This window comes from Bombina bombina, chromosome 3 (genome assembly GCF_027579735.1).
Source record: "Bombina bombina isolate aBomBom1 chromosome 3, aBomBom1.pri, whole genome shotgun sequence".
Taxonomy (NCBI): domain Eukaryota; kingdom Metazoa; phylum Chordata; class Amphibia; order Anura; family Bombinatoridae; genus Bombina; species Bombina bombina.
This window is the reverse complement of record NC_069501.1, coordinates 996,526,238-996,550,600: the sequence shown is the minus strand read 5'-3', so window position 1 is coordinate 996,550,600 and position 24,363 is coordinate 996,526,238. Positions and strand designations below refer to the sequence as shown.

At 39.1% G+C, this 24,363-nt stretch overlaps 1 protein-coding gene across 1 annotated transcript in view; it reads left to right on the top strand.

The window, feature by feature from the left end:
* The window catches only part of TIMELESS (timeless circadian regulator), a 254,574-nt gene that overhangs the window by 18,524 nt on the left and 211,687 nt on the right, over nucleotides 1-24,363 (top strand). Inside the window, 3 exon segments of the mRNA XM_053705509.1 lie at nucleotides 3,458-3,596; nucleotides 3,599-3,675; nucleotides 23,274-23,484. Coding sequence (XP_053561484.1) covers nucleotides 3,458-3,596; nucleotides 3,599-3,675; nucleotides 23,274-23,484 — 427 coding nt within the window.

Sequence of the window (24,363 nt, the reverse complement as noted above, 5' to 3'; positions counted from 1 at the left end):
TAGAGCAGCGTTTCTCAACATTTTCGTAGCAAGTACCCCTACAGGCATACATTTTTTTTGCCTAAGTACCCCCCAAATGCAAGATGTAAATATTATTAGGTTAAATTAGTGGCAATAGTGCATATCGCTCAATGTGATAGGTTAGTGTCAGGTATAGTTTTCAGAAAATCATTTTAAATTACAGTTTTATTTGAATGCAGAAAATCTTTGGAAATATTAAAGGAACAAATTATAAAGAAGTCAACTTATAGAGAGAGACACACAACACCTTCATTCTTTAATATTGTGCCATTAATGTTTGTAATAAGACTCTGCATATAACATCATATGCACGCTTTAAAGGGATATTAAACACCCTTTTTTTCCCCTTATTTCCACAATTCAGAAAGAGCATGCAATTGTAAGCAACTTTTTAATTTGCTCCTATTATCAATTTTTCTTCGTACGCTAGGTATCTTTATTTGAAGAGGTAGGAATGTAAGCTTAGGAGCCAGCCCCATTTTTCGTTCAGAACCTGGGTAGCGCTTGCTTATTGGTGGCTAAATTTAGAATATTTCCTGTTGGAGTTGAGGAACACTGATTTCACATTAGCTGCATCGGGGCAAAAAATAACGAAGGGGCTGCAGTACGCCTTGTCAATTTTTCATGTACCCCCAGGGCACATGTAACACAGTTTGACAAACAAGTCATAGAAGATTCCCACCTTCTTTGTTTCACAATAATAAAACATTACTGGTGTTTGTGGAGAGGAGGGACCATAGGCTCAACACCAAAATGCTGTAGTACTTAGGTTGTGACAGCATTTTAAACATTTTCATTGCAATGTTTTTTTGGGCTGGGCTATTGTTTTTGCTCTGAAAATGTAACCTAGCAATATTTAAGGTTCTTTTAAAAGAAGTTTTCTAATAAAAATAAAGGATAAATCTCAGAACATTAAAATATATATTCATTAAAATTATGGTAGAGATAAAAGCAGTGATGTTAAAATACACACACACACACAGCACACACACACACGGCCACTTTATTAGAAAAACCTTGCTAGTACTGGGTTGGACCCCCTTTGGCCTTCAGAACTGCCTCAACAAGGTGTTGGAAACAATCCTCAGACATTTTGGTCCATATTGACAGGATAGCATCACGCAGTTGCTGCAGATTTGTCGGCTGTGCATTCATGATGTTAATCTCCCATTCCACCACATCCCAAAGGTGCTCTATTGGATTGAGATCTGGTGACTGTAGAGACCATTGGAGTACAGTGAACTCATTGTAATGTTTAGGAAACCAGTTTGAGATGATTTGAAGTAGCCATCAGAAGATGGGTACACTGTAGTCATAAAGGGATGGACATGGTCAGCAACAATACTCAGGCTGTGGCATTTCAACGATGCTCAATTGGTACTAAGGGGCCCAAAGTGTGCCAAGAAAACATCTCTCACACCATTACACCACCACCATCAGCCTGAACCGTTGATACAAGGCAGGATGGATCCATGCTTTCATGTTGTTAACGCCAAATTCTGACCCTACCATCTGAATGTTGCAGCTGAAATCGATTTATCAGACCAGGCAAGTTTTTTCCAGACTTCTATTGTCCAATTTTGGTGAGCCGAGTGCGAATTGTAGCCTCAGTTTCTTGTTCTTAGCTGACAGGAGTGGCACCCTGTGTGGTCTTCTGCTGCTGTAGCCCATCTGCCATGTTGTCCGTTCAGAGATGGTATTCTGCATACCTTTGTTGTAACAAGTGGTTATTTTGAGTTACTGTTGTCTTTCTATCATCTTGAACCAGTCTGCCCATTCTTCTCTGACATCAACAAGGCATTTTCGTCCACACAACTGCCGCTCACTGGATATTTTCTCTTTTTCGGCCCATTCTCTGTAAACCCTAGAGAGGGTTATCAAAGCTGCTTTGATACGGCGGAATGCCGAAACATGTCAGCAGCTGTTTGAGCTGAACCCTTTTGTAAGAAATAGCACCCTTTTTTCCTTATGCTTTTTTGTTTTATGACACAATAAAATGTTAACTTTTACTTTATCTCAGTGCTCCGCTTCCTCTTTCTTTTTGCTGAATTTATGACCTACCAGCGTGAGCACTGAGAGAGGAGATTGCTCCTCGATACAATCCCTGACACTCGCACTGCTGAACGGACACTACAGCCACTACAGTTTACTAAGAGATTCGCCTTGGATTGATTCCCCTCCAATCAGGAGCAAGCTACTGAGCTGTGGATATATCTCCACCAATCCGGTGAGAGCTTACACTGAGGACGGCTAGATGGTTCCCGCCCCCCCTCCTTCCAGGAACATCTGACGAGGGATCACAGGGACCTATAGCGGACGCAGTTAGTTTGCTACTTACCGGACGGGCTGGAGATGTAATGCCACCGGAACACTGCGCTTACCGTTCTGAGGTTTTTCCTACCCTGCCCCCAGGACCGGATGCTCCATAGGTGAGAGGAGGGGGGAACGTTTACACCACACTACGGCTTTTTGGTATTTACACATCCTTAGTGTCTGTGCAGTTATATTCTTATTTATACAACAGTGACTTTGTTACTCATTTAATACCGGACACGCATACCTGGGACTACACCTCTTTGTTATCGTATGTATATATATATAGATATATATATATATATATATATATATATATATATATATAAATATCTATTGGGTGTGATTTTGATTGAAAGGCAATGATTTTTTTTTTTTATTTTTATTTTTTTTTAGCTCTTTGTGTTTAGGTCACTGTCTTGTAATGTCTTTTTACATGAATTCTGTTGAACACACATTCCAGTAAAGAAAAAAAAAGGATTGTTTCTCACTATATACATACTGTTTAAATTGTCAAAAATGACTGCTTTTAGTTGGCATTTTTTTCTTCCAGAATAAAACATTATCTAGCCTTAAAGGACATGAACCCAAAAATGTTATTTCATGATTCAGAAAGAGAATGCAATTTTAAACAACTTTCCAATTCACTTCTATTATTTAATTTGCTTCCTTCTCTTGTTGTTCTTTGCTGAAAGGTTTTATCTAAGCAAGCTCAGGGAGCAGCAGAGAACCAAGGTTCTAGCTGTTAATTGGTGGCTCCATATATATATCGATTGTGATTGGCTCACCCATGCGTTCAGTTAGAAACCATTAGTGCATGGCTGTTCCTTCAAGAAATGATACCAAGAGAATGGAACAGATTAGATAATAGAAGTAAATTAGAAAGTTGTTTTAAAATTGTATTCTCTATCTGTATCGTGAAAGAAAAAAATTGGGTTTCATTTCCCTTTAAGTAATTTATTTGTTATTTTTTTTTAAATGAGAATTTTTCCTCCGCTGTTATCTTTATTGATTTAACCTAATGTGGTATCCTAATTTGCTGTTTCAATCATCTTAATAATATTTCCCACCAAAGAGTGTATGTCACATCACCAGGGCATGTATGTTTGTCATTCCACTGTAGGATAACCTGATTCGTGAGAAGGGCCAGCAGCATGATGAGACGTATTATTTGTGGTCTATCGCTTTCTTCATGGCCTTTAATCGTCTCTACCGGTTCCGACCAGAACTTGTGTCTGAGACTGTTAGCATTCGAACCTTTCATTTATAGAGCAAAATCTTACAAACTACTATGAAATGATGTTGACTGACAAGAAGGAAGGCCACCTCATGGGCACGCAGGTGAGAGGTGCACATTACTACGAAGAGTAAAAGAATTGACTACATAGTTACCTAAATAAAATAGGTTGAAAGGGACTCAAGTCCATCCTTTCACACTTTCCTTTTACTACTGTAATGATATTTTTACATACTCTTGCCAAAATGTAGGTACTGAAATTCGGGATAACCAGTCATTGGGCAGAAATTAAAGGGACAAATACTCAGGCAAGAAGCTAATTAGAGTTTATTGTAATCCCAGTGAGAGGTTGTTTCCAGTGCTTGGATGTAAATTTCTACTACTTGATCTTGATTACATAGCTTTTTATATAACTAATACTGCTGTGTTCAGAATTTCAGTATAGGTAAAATTGTCAGTAGGCAAAAATAACTATTTCAGGATAGCAAAATAAAGGTAAAAGGCAATGTTTCTAGAAAAATTTTATAGACTCCAGCAGGAAAACGGTATCATGGATAACAGATTAATGGAAAGAAAAATGTAAAAGTCAAGTGTCCCTTTTTAGGTTTGCATAGCTTTGTTTTTGTTTTGTGACGCACAAGCATGCAAGACTATATTTACATATGTTTTTTTTCTGTACTTTTTGTTAACAGAAATGCACCTTGCTCTGAAGGCATATCAAGAGCTGCTAACAACTGTTCATGAAATGGATCATTCAAAAGAAGAGGGGGTCCGGGAAAGCAGACAAAATAATTAAAAGTGAGACTAGCTTTTAAAGTATAACTTTTCATGTCTGCATTTGTATTTTATATCTTGTGGCAAAATGATTATACATAAATTAATTTTGCTAATCTTTGCACACACCACTTTATTAAGGACATAAGTTGTCATATTTTAAGTTAATCTTTATGCAATATTTAGCCACAAGTCCCAAAAAAAATATTAGTGTTACTTGATCCTAATATGTAAGGTAGGTGTGTGTGTTCAGCCCTGATTAAAGTCGTCAGTGGAGTGATACATACTGAAATCTTCAGGAAGCTTTTCTTCTTTATTTACCCAGTGCAACAATGTTATATGCTCACAAACACTTGAAGCTAAACATTCAAATGGTAGGGTTTTAATGCTTTTCCTGACATTTTGTTTCTCTTGGCAATTGAGTGGATTTGCTTAAAGTGAAGGGTAAACTTTGATGAATGAAAGCCTGTTTTTTTAAAAATACTATTTAAAAACAGGGGCACTTTCATTCATCAATGTTTAGAAAGCAGCCGTTTTTGTTTAAAAAAACGTACCTTTCTTCTTTTCACAGCCAGAGCAGCTTCGCCCCCCACCCGGAGATCCTCTCTTCACACGTCAGCAATGACTAATCTGGCTGTCCTCCAATCACGGCTTTCCCCCCCAGGGGAGTTATTGCCTGAGGCCATGTCGTGATTGGAGGAAGTCGAATTAGTCATTGCTGATGTCTGAAGAGAGGATCTCTGTCGGGGAAGCTGCTCTGGCTGTGAAAAGAAGAAAGTGTACGTTTTTAAGCAAAACAGCTGCTTTCTAAATTTTGATGATTGAAAGTGCCCCTGTTTTTTAACCTTTTTAATGCCGTTCTTTTCTGTCATAATTACACTGGGCTTTAGAGCCATTATGACGGAATAGAACGTCATAGCCAACGGCTGTCCTAAAGCCTTCCGTGCTTCCAGGATTTGATCGCAGTCTGGAGGGAGGTTGTAGGGACGCCCCCCAGACGCGATCCAATAATTGAAATCTCTCTGTCGTGTGCATGATCGCGTGGTTTTAATTGGTCTACATCGCTACAGTTGTTCCAATGTAGACACTTTAAACCCCAGTCACAAAAAGGTTAATAGTATTTTTAAAAACCGGTCTTTCATTCATCAAAGTTTACCTTCACTTTAAAATCAAAATCACTTGTCAGTAAGACTTGATTTAAAATCATAGTTTTCTACATAAAGACTCATTCTTGCTGGTTGTTAATATCTTAATATTTACAACTTGAAGAAGGATCAATTTTTTAGATTAGCTTTAACTTTTTGTATCTGAATTTTTACTGACTTAGTTATATACCATTAGAAATACATATGTAATTATTTGCCAGTTAAATAGGTTAATCGTTCTATACTTTGACAACTTTTCTGCTATATCTTTATTGAAAATGAGAGAAAATAATAGTTACTGTAATAATTATTGAAAGAGTTTCATTTAAAGGATACTAAACCCAATATTTTTCTTTCATGATTTAGATAGAGCATGCGATTTTTAAACAACTTCTAATTTTACTCCTATTAACAAATGTTCTTCGTTCTTTTGCTATCTTTATTTCAAAAGCAGGAACATAAGGCTGAGAAGCCAACCCATTTTTAGGTTTAAGCACCCTGTGTAGAGCTTGTTTATTGGTGGCTACATTTAGCATAAATAAAGATATACATAAAAATATGTTTGCTCCACTCCAAACAGTCCTTTTATTAATTGACCTTGAAACTTAGAGTTGATTCTGTGTACATAGATTTGGCAGGGAAGCAATGGCAGATAAAGTCAGTTAAACTTGCATGATTCAGAAAGAACATGCAGTGTTAAACAGCTTTCCATTTTACTTCTATCTCATTTGCTTTGTTCTCTTGGTATCCATTGTTGAAAATAATATATATATAGGTAGGCTCAGGGGCAATACACTAATGGAGCTAGTTGGCTCACCCAATGGTGTTCACCTAGCTCCCAGTAGAGAGTTGGTCTGCTTCAATAGAGGATATCAAGGCAATAAAGCACATTTGATAATAGAAGTAAATTGTAAATCTGAAAAGTGTGTGCTCTATCTGAATTAAGAAGGAAAACCAATTGTTTGGTTTATGTTCCTTTTAAGGTTTATTTTATAACATAACCTTTTTGCTTTGTAGACACAAATTGAAAACTGAGTCCTTATTTCAGGATGAATAGGCCTTTTGGATTATAATGTACCTTAAATAGAAACTATACTTAATCAAAAAAGCATTTTTTATTTATAAAACCACACAAATCTTATTTTAAATAATTAAAAAAGAAAATAATCAGATTTAACCCTTTGGAATGCTAATGACGGGCTCTGAGCCGTCATTGAGTTTCTCACTCTGGTGCTAGATGATGGCTCAGAGCCGTCATGAGCACTCTCCGCACCTTGAGGGAGATCTGGGGGCTCCTAACTGGTCCTACCCCGGCGATCATGGCCTGTGTATAGTGACAGGCAATCCCCGGGCTTCAACGAATGCGTGGTGACGGTCACGCGCATTAACGTGGATGACGTCACCCGCCAACTTTATTTATACTTAACAATGTTAGAGTAAAGGGAGGAGGGGGCGAAGCTGCTTAGAAGCCTGTAGTCTCGGGCATCTAAGCAGCTACAGACCCCCAAGGGACCCACGTGGTTGGAAAGGTAATCGCCTAACATGTTCCAATAGTGTAGTGGTCTTGGGGGTCGTGTTAAAAATAAACAAAAAGACAAACAAAAGCATAAGTGGGGAAAGTGGCTTAGCACGTCAAAGGGTTAAATTTAAAAAAAAATCACCTTTTTTTTTTAGCCACCCTGCTACAATTTACTTTTTTAAATGTGCTTCATTTCGCTTGGTTGAGATGAGCAGCAGATATGCTTACCAACAGCAATGCACTATTGGGAGCTAGTACATGTGCTCTTCAACAAAGGATACCAAGAGGCACAAAGGCAAAATAGAAAAGTTTTTTTTTTTTTGCAAGTTACATTCTTTATCTGTTGATTTTATCTGCCACCAGCAACTATGTGCTGTGCCCTCAGAATTATCAGTGAAGTAAAAAAAGTATGTATAGATAGTATATTTTTTTTTTTTTATGTTTTTAAAGCGGTTCAGGTTAAATACATAATTTAACCCATGAATTACACTTCTCGATCCCATCTAGAGCAATATTTTCTACTTGATGGAGTACCGCGAGCTGTTTCTAGCCCTTTACCGGAAATATGATGAAACCAAGCAGCCACGTTCATTCCTAAAAGATTTAGTTGAGACAACTCATTTGTTTCTTAAGATGCTCGAAAGGTTTTGCAAAGGGAAACGGACCGTTATGGTTCAGGGTAAGATCTAATTTTTTTTCTACTTATATAGTTGTTAGAGCATACAAAAAAAATATTGATTTGGCAACTGGCTAAATCATCTCCTTCACCCAAGTGAATACCACTGTTCCGAGAAAATGGCAAACCTGTGAAATTAGCATCAGCTGTTTGACAAAGTTTTACCTCAATGTGCATGCCTGCCACGTCATGCTATTCCTGGCCGCACACGTCAGTGCTTCACTTGCTATCCTTGTGAAATTCCTCGACCGTCATTTTTAACTCTGTCTATTCGGCACCCTGCTAAATTTGCCAACTGCGGCAGGAGATAAAATACAAGACAATCATCATTTACTATACACTGGAGTTTATGTCTCCCACATTGGTATTTAGATGCCTGAACTAAGTATATATTGCAGACAACACTAAACTGTTGTCTTTTTAGGAAGTAAAGGTACACTTTGTTCCAGAAAGGTATCTTGATGTCGAAGAATATAATTTTTATTAAAATTAATAAATTTGTTTTTGGCAGCTGCTAGCCTGCTGTTGCCATATATTCAGTAATCTTATGATCATGTCATGTTGAGAAGCAACCTTACAATAGTTTTTCAGCTCATGTTGGCTATAGTGACCGTTGCAACTATCATAGAAAGAAGACGTTTTATGCCTTATTAGAAACAGGCAGGATGTTGTTGATGCGGAGAGGAAGCTTGCACTATCGCTTACAAATGAGCTTAACTACAGTTGCTTTATTAGATGGCTGTGACCCGTAAACTAGAATAACCACCATATAAGGTCTGTGTGTAGCGCCTGAAAATAGCACAGAAAGGGTATTGGTTCAGCTTACGTAAAAGCTGACCAGAGTCTGAGAAGCGCAACTGGAAATCGGGCGCTACCACAAACGAGAACACAATAATAGATCAGCTATGGGACTTAGAAGGTCGATGTGGGAGATATATCAACTTAGTGTACAGTAAATGATGAATGTCTTGTATTTATCTCCTGCTGTGTTTGGCAAAGTTAGTGGGGTGCAATATAGAGTTACAAATTGCGCTAACGCGTGTGAAAGATGGTCAAGGAAGTACAGTGAAGTACTGACGTGTGCGGCCATGAATGCCATGACACGGAAGGCATGTGTATTAAGGTAAAACTTTGTCAAACAGCTGATGCCACCTCTTAAATGGATTGGATAGAGCATGACATTTGAAACCACATTTCACTTCTATTATCAACCTTGCTTACTTTTGTTATTTTGTTAGTCATTTTTCGTGAGTTTAGAAGCATTGTATGTCTGTAGCTATCTGGCAGCAATGTTTATTGCAACGTTATACATTGTTGCAAATACTGCAGCCAGACTGTTAGACACCTGCCCTCTCCTAAGCTGCTTTCAGCCTAACCAGAGGGTTTACTCTTCAACAAAATACCAAAGAACAAGAGGCAAAATTGGAAAATAGAAGTAAATTGGAAGAGTTTTTTTTATATTGCACACTCTATCGTAAACCATTTCACATTTAAGTTTGTAGTTCACTGTTCCTTTAAAGAGGTTTTAAATGTGTGGAATGCATTATTACTTTTTTTTGGTGTTTTTTATAAGACTCCTCCCACCATGTTGTCTTATTTGGAGAACACAATACTGAGTCTTTTATGTTGGCAAACTATCCAGTCTTGTTTTCCTCTTTTGAAACCTAGTTAGGGGTGTTCTTAATTTTCAGATTTAAGGGGACATGAAAACCAATTTTTTTCTTTCTTTTGTTGATTTAGAAAGAGCATGTCACTTTTAAACAACTTTCTAATTTACTTCTATTATCTAATTTGCTGCATTCTCTTGATATTACTTGCTGAAAAGCATCATCTAGATAGTGCTCAGTAGCTGCTGATTGGTTGGCTGCCACCTAGAGTGCCTTGTGTGATTGTGTGCATTGCTATTTCTTCAACAAAGGATAATCTAAAGAATTGAGCAAATTAGATAATAGAAGTAAGATGTGGGAAAGTTGCATTCCCTAGTCTGAATCATGTATAGTTTAATTTTGACTAGACTGTAGCCTTTAAAGGGACACTGAAACCAAATGTTTTCTTGTCGGTGATTCAGATAGAGGCATGCAATTTTAAGGCAACTTTCTAATGTACGTCCTGATTATCAAGTTTTCTTCAGTTCTGCTTGGTATCTTTATTTGAAATGCAAGAATGTTAGTTTAGATGCCGGCCCAGTTTTTGGTGAACATCCTGGGTCTTGCTGATTGGTGGATAAATTCATCCACCTATAAAAAAGTGCTTTCCATAGTCCTGAAAACAAAAAAAAGATTAGATTCCTTCTTTTTCAAATATAGATAGCAAGAGAATGAAGAAAAATGATAACAGGAGTAAATTAGAAAAGTTGCTTAAAATTGCATGCTCTATCTGAATACAAAATAAAAAAAAAATTGGTTTTAGGTGTCCCTTTAAAGGGATATGAAACCAAAAAAGAATCTTTCATGTTCAGATAGAGCACACAAGTTTTTAACAATTTTCTAATTTATCTGTCTATTAATTTTTAATTTGTTGCTCCGATATCCTTTGGTTGACAAGCTACGGACGTATGTCTGTAGGAGGCTGCCCATTTTGGAGCACTAGATGGGCAGCACTATTTTCGTGCAATGCAGTGGCTTCAGATGCCTACGCTAGGTAGTCTCTTCAACACAGGACTATCATGGGAATGAAGCAAATTTCGATAATAGAATAAAACTGAAAACTTTTTTTTAAAATGGTATGCTGGTTGTTTGAATCACAGAAATAATTTATTTGGGGTTTTCATACCGCTTTTAAGGTTACAATTAAATGGTGTAAAAGTAAAGTAGGGGGTTTTTTGGCTACACATTTTATATCTTGGCCTCAGTGTTACTGGCTCTTTAAATGTACATTGTAGTGCAAACTCTATATGCTCTAATTCATTAGAACAGGTAAGTTGTAGAGCTACCATCCTAGGGACCTTCCCAGTGGTAGGGGAAAAAGGAAATAAAACGGTGCTCCTTTAGTAAAAACAATTGTGCAAAAAAAACCAAAACGGCCTTCTTTCCTTGCTAATATCGCGGGCGTAGAAATTCTCAGTGGTAGCCACCGCCTACGAGCTAGATAATGAGAGGTGACCATTACGAGAACTTCTACTGTAACATTTTTGGCAGCACAAGTCCACTACCGAGCATAGGGGCATAAACTGGACTTTTGCACATAGACCTGCCTGGTTGTTTGCACTAAAATTAAATACTCTAGAACAAATTAGTGCAAGGATATTTTGCACTACAAAGTATTTGGAAGAACTGGATTTGAAAGACCTACTAGGTCATGTTTTACTCGGGTTTAAAAATATATAAATCACTGGTCTTACTCTACTTAAAGCAATACGGTTTCCTTGAGGTGTGGCTAGTTGTGAGAGAGATGAATTCTGTGTTGCTGCAGTATAAAAAAAACCTGTATAGATTATTAGTGTTGTAGTTGTGTAGTGGTCCTACTCTTGTATAAGGATACCAAGGACAGTTCTAGATGTAAAAAGCATTAATACAAGTGAGGAGTTTTTAGTTTGTGATTTGCACTAATTGTCACCACCTCTACTCAATTGCAAAAAATGGGCTTTTGCTTTTAGTTCTAATTGACATTGTCTTTTTAAAAGAAACGAAGGGGTGAAAAAAAAGAAAAGGGAATCAAAAGCCCACCGAGCCAGGCCCACCGAAGGGCAGCCTAGAGGTCAAGGAGGGCTTGAAGAATTATGGAAGAGGTGTGTCTGAGATGTCTCAGAGACCTGTGTAGATGGTAATGCATGCTATTATTTTCAATAAACCATTGCTCTTGTGGTCACTACACCATCTCGAAAATCTGCATTGTTTCATCTAATTTAGGGCTCAGAAAGTCTCCGCGGAGAGACCATTGCTCCCTTTGGATGCAAGCCTCTGAGATGACCAGTTGAGGAACAGAAGGACAGAAGCATTAGTGACGAATCCAGGATGGTCTTCTAGGTGGCAGAGGACCAGAGTTCTGTTGCACGTTTTGCGATCCTGCCATGTATGCGTATGAGACTTGTAATAAAATAAAGAATGACTGCCCTTGAACTGAATAGTTTTAAATTGAATAAAAAAGTGGACTAAGTTGTATGGCAAGTGTGACTTTTTTTTTTTTTTAAATTTTCAAAAGCTGTATTGACCTTCATCATAGGCTACAAGAGAAGTAAAACATAACTAGGAGACTAAAAGCATCAAGTTCTCAGATATATGTGAAATAGTAGTTCAGGATAAAGTTGATAAATTAACAGATCATGTTTTTACAAGTAGACTTCTTGGAGAAAGCAATTAGGGGGTAGGACACTTTAACAGGGTGTAAAAATGGGGACATGTCTGTCCTTAACTTTATTAAATCAATGGTTCATGAGGGGGAGAGGAGAGAAGGGGGATAGGAGGTGAGGGAAGGGTCCACAACTCGTCTTTGAAACCTAAATTGGAACTCAGTGAACCCTCAAACTCCACTCAACTTCAGGTCGTTGGTCATAACATTAGGTCTCCAATCTGTGTCATGACCATCTTTCCAGTCCGCAAGTGTACTTTTTAAGGACAAAAATGTATCCTATCCAAATTTAAATAGTAAAATTAGAAGTCCAACCAACTGGAATGGTGACTGGAGTTGAGGCAACTTCTTGTTGATTTTTAGTTCCCTCCATGCTGTATAAAAACATACTTGAACACCTCCATATAAGCACAGACATACATAAATAATAAAGCTGTATTGTACATGGAAAAACATATTTAAACCAACAAATCTATTGATCACTATTAGTGGTGCTATATTATTAGACTGTAAAACACCATATATTAAAAAAAAACACACAGTCCTTCACCCTTTCCTGACGGGGTTAAAGTGTCTACATCGGAACAACTGTTCAGATGTAAACAATTTGAAATCTCGCTATCGTGCAAGTGATCACAAATTTTCAATGATGGGATATCGTCAGGGGGGCGTCCCTATGATGCTAGGCACGCCCTCCAGACCGCGATCCCATCAGGAAGCGCCAGTGGCTTCAGAAAGCCATCCGTTAGGACGTTGTATTCCGTCCATCGGCGTTAAAGCTCAGAAAAATTTGACGGAATAAAACGGGCGTTAAAAGGTTAATGTCTGGTTTACACACAGTGCCAAGATGGGAATTAAAAGGTCAGCAAATATGTTGTGTTTGTTGTTTAAGATTAGTGGTGATGTTTGGGTTGCAGGGGTGGTATGGCCAGAGGGAGATGTGTTTGGAGTCAGCGAGAGGTAGAATCTGAAGAGGAAGTTTGAATTGATTGAAACAAAGTCTGTTTGCAGAGCCTTCCCCGTGGAGTAAGGTTCCAAAATTTTTTTTAAATTCTCTGTGGAGCTATGATCATTAATCTTACCCTGTCAAATCACTTCAAGTGACTTGGGTTGAGTGGGTGCAAGGGTTTAAAAAAAATTATAGTTGTAGACCCAGAAAAATTAAATTCCACAAGACATCGTTTTTTCAGCTTCCAGCCTGGTGACAATTTTTCCTAAACTAATAGTTTTAAATGTTTTTTGTTGCTTGGTTTTAATCTATGTAAACCACAATGGGCTAAATCAGTGTTTCTCAAACGCATTCCTCAAGTACCCCCAATAGTCCAGGTTTTCACTATAGCTGAACTAGAGCACAAGTGACTTAATCAGCTGATCGCTGAGAGCAGGTTAGTAACCATGGTTACTGATCAGCTGATTACTTCATCTGTGCACTGGGTCAGCTATGAAAACCTGGCCTGTTGGAGGTACTTGAGGACCGTGGTTGAGAAACACTGGGCTAAATTACGAGTGGCACATTATCGTTGGCGCAATGAGTGCAAGCGCGATTGTGAGATTGCAGTGTTTTTTATGTGTGAGCATGGGTGTTACGTTTTTCTGCTTTTCTCGTCACATTGGAGTCTGTGGGTTAGCACGTTAACGAGGTCCCAATATTCAAACTTTTGCTTTCTGTGTTTCTGTTTCAACTTGTAATATGCGCACTACCAGATGCGCGTAAAGAGGCCGAACTCGAGAGTAGTTAGCGTGGGAGCGATAAATAGTCCTCCACTTCGTAATCTAGCCCAATATTGTTCTATCTTTCTCTTTTGCAACGGAGTTCAGAAATAGACAAGCAAAATCTAATAAAGAATGTTTATTATAAGACGCATAAAAAAATGCTCACAAGCATTTAAATGAAAAAGATACAAACGATTCAATTAAAAAGTGAATTTATTGTCTGTTTTCTGTCCAGAAAGGATTGGAGAAAGAAATGTCCATCATGCAGGTTACCCATTTTCTGTCCCAAGTGAGAGTGACAAAATTCTATTTCACAGTATGCATAAGAGGTACAGTTGTTAGGTTACTATCCAGTTTGCTAGCCAGCCTTGGTCTTTCCAGACAGAGTGGTAAAGCCCTCTTTAAAGCGGGCAACAAACCATTTCCCAAGACAAGGATGAAATTGATAACAGTATATTAGTATTTTATAATCATTTTAAAAATAATAAAGTTTATGTTCATTGTGGAACCAAGTGTCTATCGTGTGCAAGATGGTGAGCAAACATTTTAGGTCAGCTTTTGTTAATTATGGATACATGGGGAAAAAGAAAATTTATGCTTACCCTGATAAATGTATTTCTTTTTTGGACACGGAGTCCACGGATCACCTTAATTACTAATGGGAGTAGTTCACCTTCTGCGCAGCAGGAGAGGCAAGAGAGCACCACAGCAGAGCTATTAAATAGCTCCTCCGCATTCCAGTCATTCGAGCCGAAGGTTAGCAAGAGAAAGTGGAAAAACCAAAGTGCAGAGATCTCTGAAGTTTACAATAACCCACAACTCATTGTGTCCAAAAAAGAAATACATTTATCAGTAAGGCATAAATTTTCTTTTCTTTTTAAGACACGATGAGTCCACGGATCATCTTAATTACTAATGTGGATTCGAATACCCAAGCTAGAGTACACAGATGATATGGGAGGGACAAGTCAGGGAACCTTAACGGAAGGCACCGACTGCTTGAAGAACCTTTCCTCCCAAAAGTGGCCTCAGCCGAGGCAAAGATTGTCAAATTTGGTAAAACTTTGAAAAAGGGTGAAGAGAAGACCAAGTTGCAGCCTCTGTTCGCTCTGAAGCTTCATTCTTGAATGCCCATGAGGAAGCAACAGCCCTCGTGGAATGAGCCGGTTACCCTCTCGGAGAGGCTGCTGTCCACAGTCTCATGCAGAACGTATGATACTCTTCCGCCAAAAGGAGAAAGAGAAGTAGCCGTAGCTTTCTTTCCAGTACGTTTGTGCCTGAGAAAATCGCAAACAAGAAGAAGATTGACGAAAGTCTTAGTGCGTCTGCATTACAAAGACTTGTAAAGCACGGACTATGTCAAAATGTGCGAGAAGTCGTTCTGAGAAGATAAGGGATAAGGACCCTAAGAAGGGAACAGACAATCTCCAAATTAATGGTTCCAATCAGAAACAACCTTAGGGAAGAAATCCTAGTTAGTAGCGTAAAACTACCTTATCTGAATGGAGAATAAGATAAGGGAGACTCCTACTGCAACTCAGAGAGCTCTGACACTCTCTGAGCAGAAGAAATAGCAACAAGAAATAAAACTTTCCAAGATAACTTAATATCTAAGGAATGCATAGGCTCAAACGGAGCCCCTTGAAGAACTTTGAGAACTAAATTAAGACTCCATGGAGGAGTAACTGGTTTGAACACAGTCCTGATCCTGTCAAGGCTTGACAAAATGATTGTACATTTGGGACATCCACCAGACGTTTGTGTAACAAAATAGATAAGGCTGAGATTTGACCCTTTAGGGAACTTGTCGATCAACCTTTCTCCAACCCTTCTTGGGGGAAAAGACAATATTCTAGGAATCCTAACTCTACTCCATGAGTAGCCCTTGGATTCACACCAATAGAGATATTTACGCCATATTTTATGGTACATCTTTCTAGTAACAGGCTTACAAGCCTGAATCATGGTCTCTATGACCCCCCGCTTGGATAAAATTAAGCGTTCAATCTCTAAGCAGTCATCTTCAGAGAAACTAGATTTTGGTGAAGGAAGGGCCCTTGAATTAGAAGGTCCTTCCTCAATGGAAGTCTCCAAGGTGGCAGAGATGACATGTCCACCAGATCTGCATACCAAATCCTGCAAGGCCAAGCAGGAGCAATGAGAATCACTGACACCCTCTCCTGCTTGATTCGAGCAATGACCCAAGGAAGAAGTGCAAACGGAGGAAATAGGTATGCTAGACTGAAGGTCCATGGAATCGCCAGAGCATCTATCAGTTCCGCCTGGGGGTCCCTGGACCTCGGCATTCTGTCGAAATGCCATGAGATTTAATTCTTGCTGACCCCACTTGAGAGTCAGGCTGGAGAACACTTCCAGATGGAGTTCCCACTCCCCCAGATGAAAGGTCTGCCTGCTCAGAAAGTCCGCCTCACAGTTGTCCACCCCTGGGATGTGGATCGCCGACAGGCAGCAAGAATGTGCTTCTGCCCACTGAATTATCTTGGTTACCTCCGTCATCGCTAAGGAACTCCTTGTTCCTCCCTGATGATTGATGTAAGCCGACTGAAGTTATGTATGTCTGACTGTAACCTGATAAACAGGGCAGGAGGCTAACTGAGGCCGAGGCCAGAGAGAGCATTGGAAGATCGCTCTCAGTGTCCAGTGATGTTTATAGAAAGAACCGACTGCTGACTGAGTCCAAACTCTCCCTGAGCTTTTAGGGGAACCCCAGACTGGCTCCCCACCCTAGAAGGGCTGGAGTCTGTTGTCACAATCGAACCCAAGATGGTCTGGCGAAAGCAGGTTCCCTGGAAAGATGATCCAGAGCCATCCACCATTGAAGAGAATCCCGTGTTCCTCTGCTGCCAGTAGTATTTGAGGGAGATTAATCCCCATAATCTCCTTTCCATTGCCTGAGCATGGCTTAACTGCAGAGGTCTGAGGGTGAAACCGAGCAAACTGGATGATGTCCATTTGCCGCATCCATCATCTCGATTACCTCCATGCTCTGAGCCACTGATGGCCGAGGAGTGGGACTGAAGGACTAGATAAGTATCGATAATCTTGATTTCCTGACTTCTGTCAGAAAAAGTCTTCATTGATAGGATCTAATATAGTTCCTAAAAGGGTTACCCTTGTATTTGGGGACTAAGGACAATCTTTCCAGATTTACCTTCCGAACCGTGAGATCGCAGGAAGGATATCACCATGTCCGTGTGGGATCTTGCTTGTTGTAATGATGGCGCCTGGAGCTAGATGTCGTCCAAATAGGGTGCCACTGCAATGGCCCGTAACAGAAGCACCGCCAACAACAATCCCAGAACCTTTGGTGAAAATTCTGGGGAGCAGTGGCAAGACCGAGAGGGAAGAGCCGACAAACTGGTAGTGTTTGTCCAGAAAGTCAAACCTTAGGAAGCTTGTGATGATCCCTGTGAATGGGAACATAGCAGGTACTTTCCTTATAAATCCACTGTTGTCATAAATTGACCTTCTTGGATCAAAGGGAGAGATGGAACAAATAGTTTCCATCTTGAACGGTACTCGTGAGAAATTTGTTTAGACTTTGAGATGTAAAATCAGCCTGAAGGTTCCTTCTTTTTTTGGGAACCATGAACAGATTGGAATAAAATCCCAGATCCTGTTCCTCTAGCCTGAACCGGAACAATCACTGCCCAAGTTGGAAAGGTCTCTTAGCGCAGTGTAAGAACGCCTCTCTCTTTGTCTGGTCTCAGAAAAAGCTTGAAAGCAGAATCTGCCTCTGGAGTGGAAAGCTTTTGAACTCTAACTTTTATCCTCGGGACACATTTCTATCGCCCAGGGATCCTGAACAGTCTCGAACCCAAGCCTGGAGTGAAGAAGGAAAGGTCTGGCCCCTACAAGATCTGATCCCCCGGATCGGGGGTCATGCCCTTCGATGCTGTCTTTGTTTCAGCAAGCAGGCTTTTTGGATTTGTTTTCCCTTATTCCAGGGATTGATTGGATCTCCATGGCAGGTTTGATGTTTGTTCATGTTTTTGGGAGGCGAGAGGAAGAAGTTTCGCCTTGGAAATTATGAGAGGAACGAAAATTGCTCTGTTGTCCTGTTTGTGGTTTGTTTCTCTTATCCTGGGGAGAAGATGACCCTTGGCTCCCGTGATATCAGAGATAATCTCCGACAAGCCAGGTCCAAACAAGGTTTTCCCCTTGTAGGGAATAGCTAGAAGCTTAGACTTAGAAGACACATCCGCAGACCAAGGCTTTAACCATAAGGCTCTTCAGGCTAGAATAGAGAAACCCGAAATCTTTGCTCCCAGTTTAATAACTTGAAGGTAAGCATCCGTAATAAAGGCATTAGCTAGTTTAAGAGCCTTTATCCTATCTTGGATCTCATCCAAGGAAGTTTCTGTCCTGATAGCATCAAACAGGGCTTCAAACCAATACGCTGCCACACTAGTGATGGTAATAATGCACACAGCTGGCTGCCATTGCAGTCCCTGGTGTACATACATCTTTTTAAGTAAACCTAACTTCTTGTCCATAGGATCTTTGAAGGCACAACTATCCTCTATGGGAATAGTAGTTCTCTTATCTAAGGTGGACACAGCCCCTTCCACCTTGGGTACTGTCTGCCAAGTCTCCTTGATAGTCGGCAATGGGAAACATCTTCTTAAAAATAGGAGATGGAGTTATGTTTATCCTGTAATAGTTTAGGTTTAATACCTTTGTTGTTGTTGTTCACTGCAAAACTCAGAGGATGGTTCAAGAACTGTACTGAACAGGAGGAGTAATGAAGATAAGACTTTCGCTTTACAGCATGGCAACAACTCCAGAGACTGGTCATGATAGGACTTCAGTATATTCTTATATAAACGATGTCACATGCGAGATTGTATTGATTGTTAAATACTTTTTATGGAGACATACTGTATTTGTTTGAACATTACTAAAAAATTTAAAAATTAAAAAAAAAAATAATATATAATAAATATATTATACATGGGGAAAAAAAAAAATAGGAGATGGAGAAAAGGGTATGCCCGGTCCTCTCCCATTCCTTAGCAATATTCTCAGAAGCTCGGTCGGGGAAACACATCTGTCGAGGAAGGAAACTTAAAATATTTGTTCAGCTTACTAGACTTCTTAGGGACAACCACTACTGTGGAGTCACTATCGCCCAAAGTAGCTAAAACCTCTCTAAGTAATAGACAGAGGTGTTCTAGCTTAAACCTAAAAAGATATAACCTCAGTATCAGCAAGAGGAATAACACTTTCCGAATCTGAAATTTCCCCTTCAGATGCTACCACGGTATCCTCCTCTTCAGGTTTCTGGGAAGGAACCTCAGAAATCACAACATATGCGTCAGACACCTCGCTAACTGAATGTCTGATTTTCCTCTTACGCTTTCCCTGTAACATAGGAAAGGCAAACAACGCATCAGAAATTGTAGAAGACATGAGTGATGCAATGTCCCTTAAAGTAACTCCAGCAGGAGCCATAGAGGAAGCGCAGGGCACTGCTTGTGAGGGCGGTAAAATGTGGGACGCCTGGGAAGAAAGCTGCGGCATATATTGAACCTCATCATTAGACTCCTGGACAACATCTGCTTTAGAAAAAGTTGGCTCAGAAAAAATATTTTCCCTATAATTTAATGTAAAGTCCTCTCAATACATGATGGACAGAAAGGGATTGGTGGTTCCACATTTGTCTCAAAACACAAGCAACATCTTGCAACGCCCCTATGTCCATGCTTGTTCACAATTGACCAAATAGCTAATAAAAATCTTTAAATGTATCTAATTTTAAAGTGAAAAAAACGTTACTGTCTCTTTCAATTTAAAACTGTTACTTTTTTTACTGCAGACCGTTAAATCTAGCAACTGCACTGAAGTAAAATAATACACCTCTGCACCTCAACTACTCTGCTGAGGTGCTCCTACCTGACTGGAAACAGATAATCTTCCCCTGCAGTCAGCTCCAGACGATCCATTTAGTGCTGCTTGAAGAGGAATTTCAATTCCGGTCCTAGAAATGCATGCTCTGCACGGACCATGCGTCTCTAGACCAGACCCGACGACCTTCCTTCCAAATGTCTCCCAGACAGAAGCACAACTAAAGTGGCGCGCAATTCAGAAAGATCCGCCCATTCGTCATAGTGCAAATGAAATGTGAACAACCACCAGAGCCATTAAATTAAACTTTCTCCGGCCCCAGTGCCTGCAAAATAACGCTGTCATAAGATCTCTCCACTCCAGGAGAGAGTGTACAGTGTCCCAACATAAAGTGCCACCTCCTTTTCTGTGCCCCTTATGTTCAATAAAAGTGTGCTCACCTTTTTTTTCTAAGTCCCTTTCTTCTTTAAAGGGACACTCAATCAAAATTAAACTTTCATTATTCAGATAGAGCATGCCATTTTAAACAACTTTCCAATTTACTCCCATTAACAAAATGTGCAGTCTTTTTATATTTAAACTTTTTGAGTCACCAGCTCCTAATGAGCATGTGCAAGAATAAGTGTATATGCTTTTGTGAATGGCTGATGGCTGTCACATGGTATGTGTATGCATTTGTGATTGGCTGATGGCTGTCACATGGTACAGGGGGAGTGGAAAAAAATATCTTTTAAAATTGTCATAAAAAAAATACTACTCATTTGAAGTTCAGACTAAGTGCTATTGCATTGTCTTGTTATCTTGCATTTGTTGATTTATGCAAATCTACTGTGTTGACTGGTCCTTTAATGTGCCCCAGAAAATTTAAAGTAGCACTTACCTCTACTTCTGCCTGACAGCAAGGCAGCTCCCAGGCTTGAGAGGTCCTCTCCCTCGCATCGACCTGAGGAGAATAACATGCTGAGTAAATGTTTACCTCAGACTAAAGGATATAGGGCAGCAATAATACATGGGAGGCGCAGTGAGAATTTTGTCTCACAAGTTCCCATTGCTCTAAAGCCACCAAAGCTCTACTGAAGAGACTGATATGGACTACGGCTACACCCTACTACAAAGCAGCACAATCTTGCACTACTTTAAAAATAATAAACTCTTGAATGAAGAATCTAATCTAACACCTCACTTTACCACTTCCTATCACTGACGTAGGCAAAGAGAATGACTGGAGTGAGAAGGAAGGGAGGAGCTATTTAACAGCTTTGCTGTGGTGCTCTTTGCCGCCTCCTGCTGACCAGGAGGTAAATATCCCATTAGTAATTATGATCCGTGGACTCATCGTGTCATAATAATTTCTTAGCAGACCTTGGTTTTAAATTGATAGTTACTCCTTTAAAACTTAAGCAATTGAAATGAATTCATTTTTAACCTGACAATATCTTGACTCTCACCACCCCAAATACTAATTATTTCAGGATATTATCATGAAATAATTGTGTATGCAGCTTATAAAACATTCTATAGAATTCAAAGCAAATTAAAAAAAAAAAAAAAAGTTCCAGCTTTGCAAAGTACAATACTAAATTAGGTGTCTAGTGCACATTTACCCTTACAGTAAGTTAAAGGGATAGGCAAGTCAAAAATAAAACTTGCACGATTCAGATAGAGCATTTCATTTTAATACCCTTTTAAATTTACTTCTGTTTTCAAATGTGCTTTGTTCCCTTGGTATCCCTTGTTGGAAAAGAATATGCACATATCCTATACTAGTGGGAGTTAGCTGCTGATTGGTGTCAGCACACATTTGTCTCTTCTGATTAGCTAATTGCCTATAGTGCAATTGTGTTCCTTCAGCAAATGTTAACAAGAGAATTAAGTAAATTGGAAAGTTGCTTGAAATTGTATGTTCTATCCAAATCATGAAAGAAAATGTTGTGGTTTCCTGTCCCTTTTAAACATTGGTATTATAAGACCATATGAAATATACTCGAACAAGCATGTATTCTAGTCCTAATTATGATTGCATATTCTAACACAAATTATACTGTCAAAATGCAGGTTACACTTGGCAGTATATAGGTATTTTTTTGTAAATATTTTAGATGTTCCTAGAATTTCTGGATTTTTTGTTCATGTGTTTTAAACAACATGCCTGTATATTACCGAGCAACTCTTACAATAATTGTATTTTTGAATAAGGTGGGGTTTTTTTTTGTTTGTTTTTTTTGTTTTTTTTATGGTTAAAATTCATATTCCTTGTCTTCCTTGTCTTCTTATCCACAAAAACTTCAGGAGAGTTGAAAGCCTAAAATTGTGTAGCTTGTAAACATGACACGAACACTAAATGGAAAGTACTCCCAGACCAAGTACTGTAGAAATATCTTCAAGGTTTATTGAACAATCTCAGACCGGAAACTGTGAAGTTCATAAGCAACAACCGCTTTACTTCAAGTGTCACACCTCTTATAATTCAAAGTTGTCAACAGGTAAAACTGTCCTTTTTAAAGAAAAATCAAATGTAACACGCCACAAAATAGCTCTTTTATGGTGTTACATTTTTATTGTTTTTTTGAAAGTTTCTGGTCTGAGATTCTTCAATTAACTTTTTGAAGTGATTTCTACAGAACTATGCTTGCTTTGCTTGTTCCATTTAATGTTTGTGTTGTGTTTTCTAGCTACACTATTTTAGGCTTTCTTCTTACCCTAGGTTCTTGTGGATATCTATATAGCTCCCTTGGAGTGGTCATTGGGAGTAATATCCATTTAAAGATTTGAAATATAGGGGGGGGGCGGAGTCTGGCCACGCTGGGACATGGCCGCTCAGTGAGGTTGCTCTGAGGGACCGGAGTATCCACCACAACACCATCTGAAGCTGGGAAAGGGAGAAAAGCTCCTACATGTGTCGTAACAGCTGGGGAACGTATCCGCTACGTTTTCTAGCTCCAACTTGCTTCTGACCGGCTGTAAATACACAGAACAGTAGCGCATTGTTAGGACAGCAGACACCATCTTGCCTGCTCCATGCGGCTATTGGACCACCACAATAAATCACATCAACAGGAACAGGTATCCCTAATGTGAAAACACACTAAGCCTGTACTCTCCAGCCTCTAAGTTTCTGCCTATTAGACAGACTTTTACCTACCAGCAAATTAAGGCATATAACAGGCAATGTAGTCTCATATACCTTAGTATATAATAATATACAGCTGATATTTATAGCTCCTTCCTGTGGACTCATCTCTTTAACCCCTAAAACACATAAAGGTCAACTTATAAGCTACTAGAACTCACATTAACTCCACAGGCAATCACTTTTGCACCTTTAATAACACTTGGAAAACATCTGAAAATGCAAGCTTGTGACCTAAATTGTCTATATATAATAAAGCCTAATTATACAGTGGCTATGCCCTAATGTATCAACATTTCTCTGTCCCCAATTTATAGCCATAAACTTTGGTGAAAGTATTATACTACAGCTTGTTAATATATGAATAAATAATACTGCTTCCTCCACTGTGCAGTACAAATTTTTCCTGAATTTCTGCATACATACTGCAAGGGCACCATCTAGTGTCCCTAGGTGAATATTGCATTGAGGTGACTGATTTAGTCTTTAGAAACATAATAATGTCCTCAAGAAGGCAAACAAAACAAGATAAATCTCTAAATCCACAAAATTCTACACCTAAGTCCGTTTCAGCATTTTTCCACTCTCAGGACAAAGAGTGCTCAAATCAGGAATTTCCACACTCAAAGTTCGCAGACAAGAATCCATCTCCTGAAAGCACCATGACAGGATTGCAACAGGACCAATTATCACAAATTGTATCCAAGATGAGTAAATTACCCTCTAAAACAGATATAGACTCCCTAAAAGAGCTGATAAAAACGGAGATCTCAGATCTTAGGAAAGACATTACAGACATAGGTAATAGAGTGGATAACCTAGAAACCGCACAGGATGTAACAATACAAGACATGAAAGATATCACAGATCACCAAGAGCAGCAATCCCTCCTGATACAGGACTTAAATACCAAAATTAAAGAATACCTGACACTATTGGCCTTACTGATCTAGAAAATTATTTACAGTCACTCTTCCATCAACTCTCAGGATCTTCGGACTCTACGTCCTCCTTTCCACTAGAGAGAGCTCATAGAGCTCTAAGAGCGAAACCTTCGAGTCAAGCCCCTCCTCGTGATGTTGTCATGAAGTTCCTTGATTTTAAGGACAAGGACAACATATGGCAACACTTTTAGAGATAATCCTAACCTTAAATTCCAAGACCACGATTTACAAGCGTACTTGGATCCGAGTCCCCTCACGCTTCAAAAAAGTAGACGCTACATTTATCACTTCTGTTTTGCAAAAAAACAACATAAAATAATGATGGGGTTACCCATTCGGTCTTATCGTTTTCCTTGATGGCAAAACCTGGATATACAGAACTTCAAGTGACTTGGACTCTTTTTCTAAAGGTCTCAATTTAACATTCCTTATTCCATCAATTCAAGACAACACCTCAGCTACATATTGGGCTTCTCGACCGAAAGAGAGACGCCCAGAATGGGCCACAATGCAACACAGGAGAAGAAACCCCAGACAGATGAATATTCATACAGATTCTAATTCCTAATCGATCACATGAAGCTTTAGAGGGACTAAAGATGGTATTCACAAAGTTTAGCTTTTCTTAACTTGACAGCCCATATCCTTTATTTAAAACTCAGCGGAGTTGTAATTTTTTGTTTGTTTTACATGTTGTACCTTGCCATGTTTATTATTTATTTTCTTTCAGGTATAT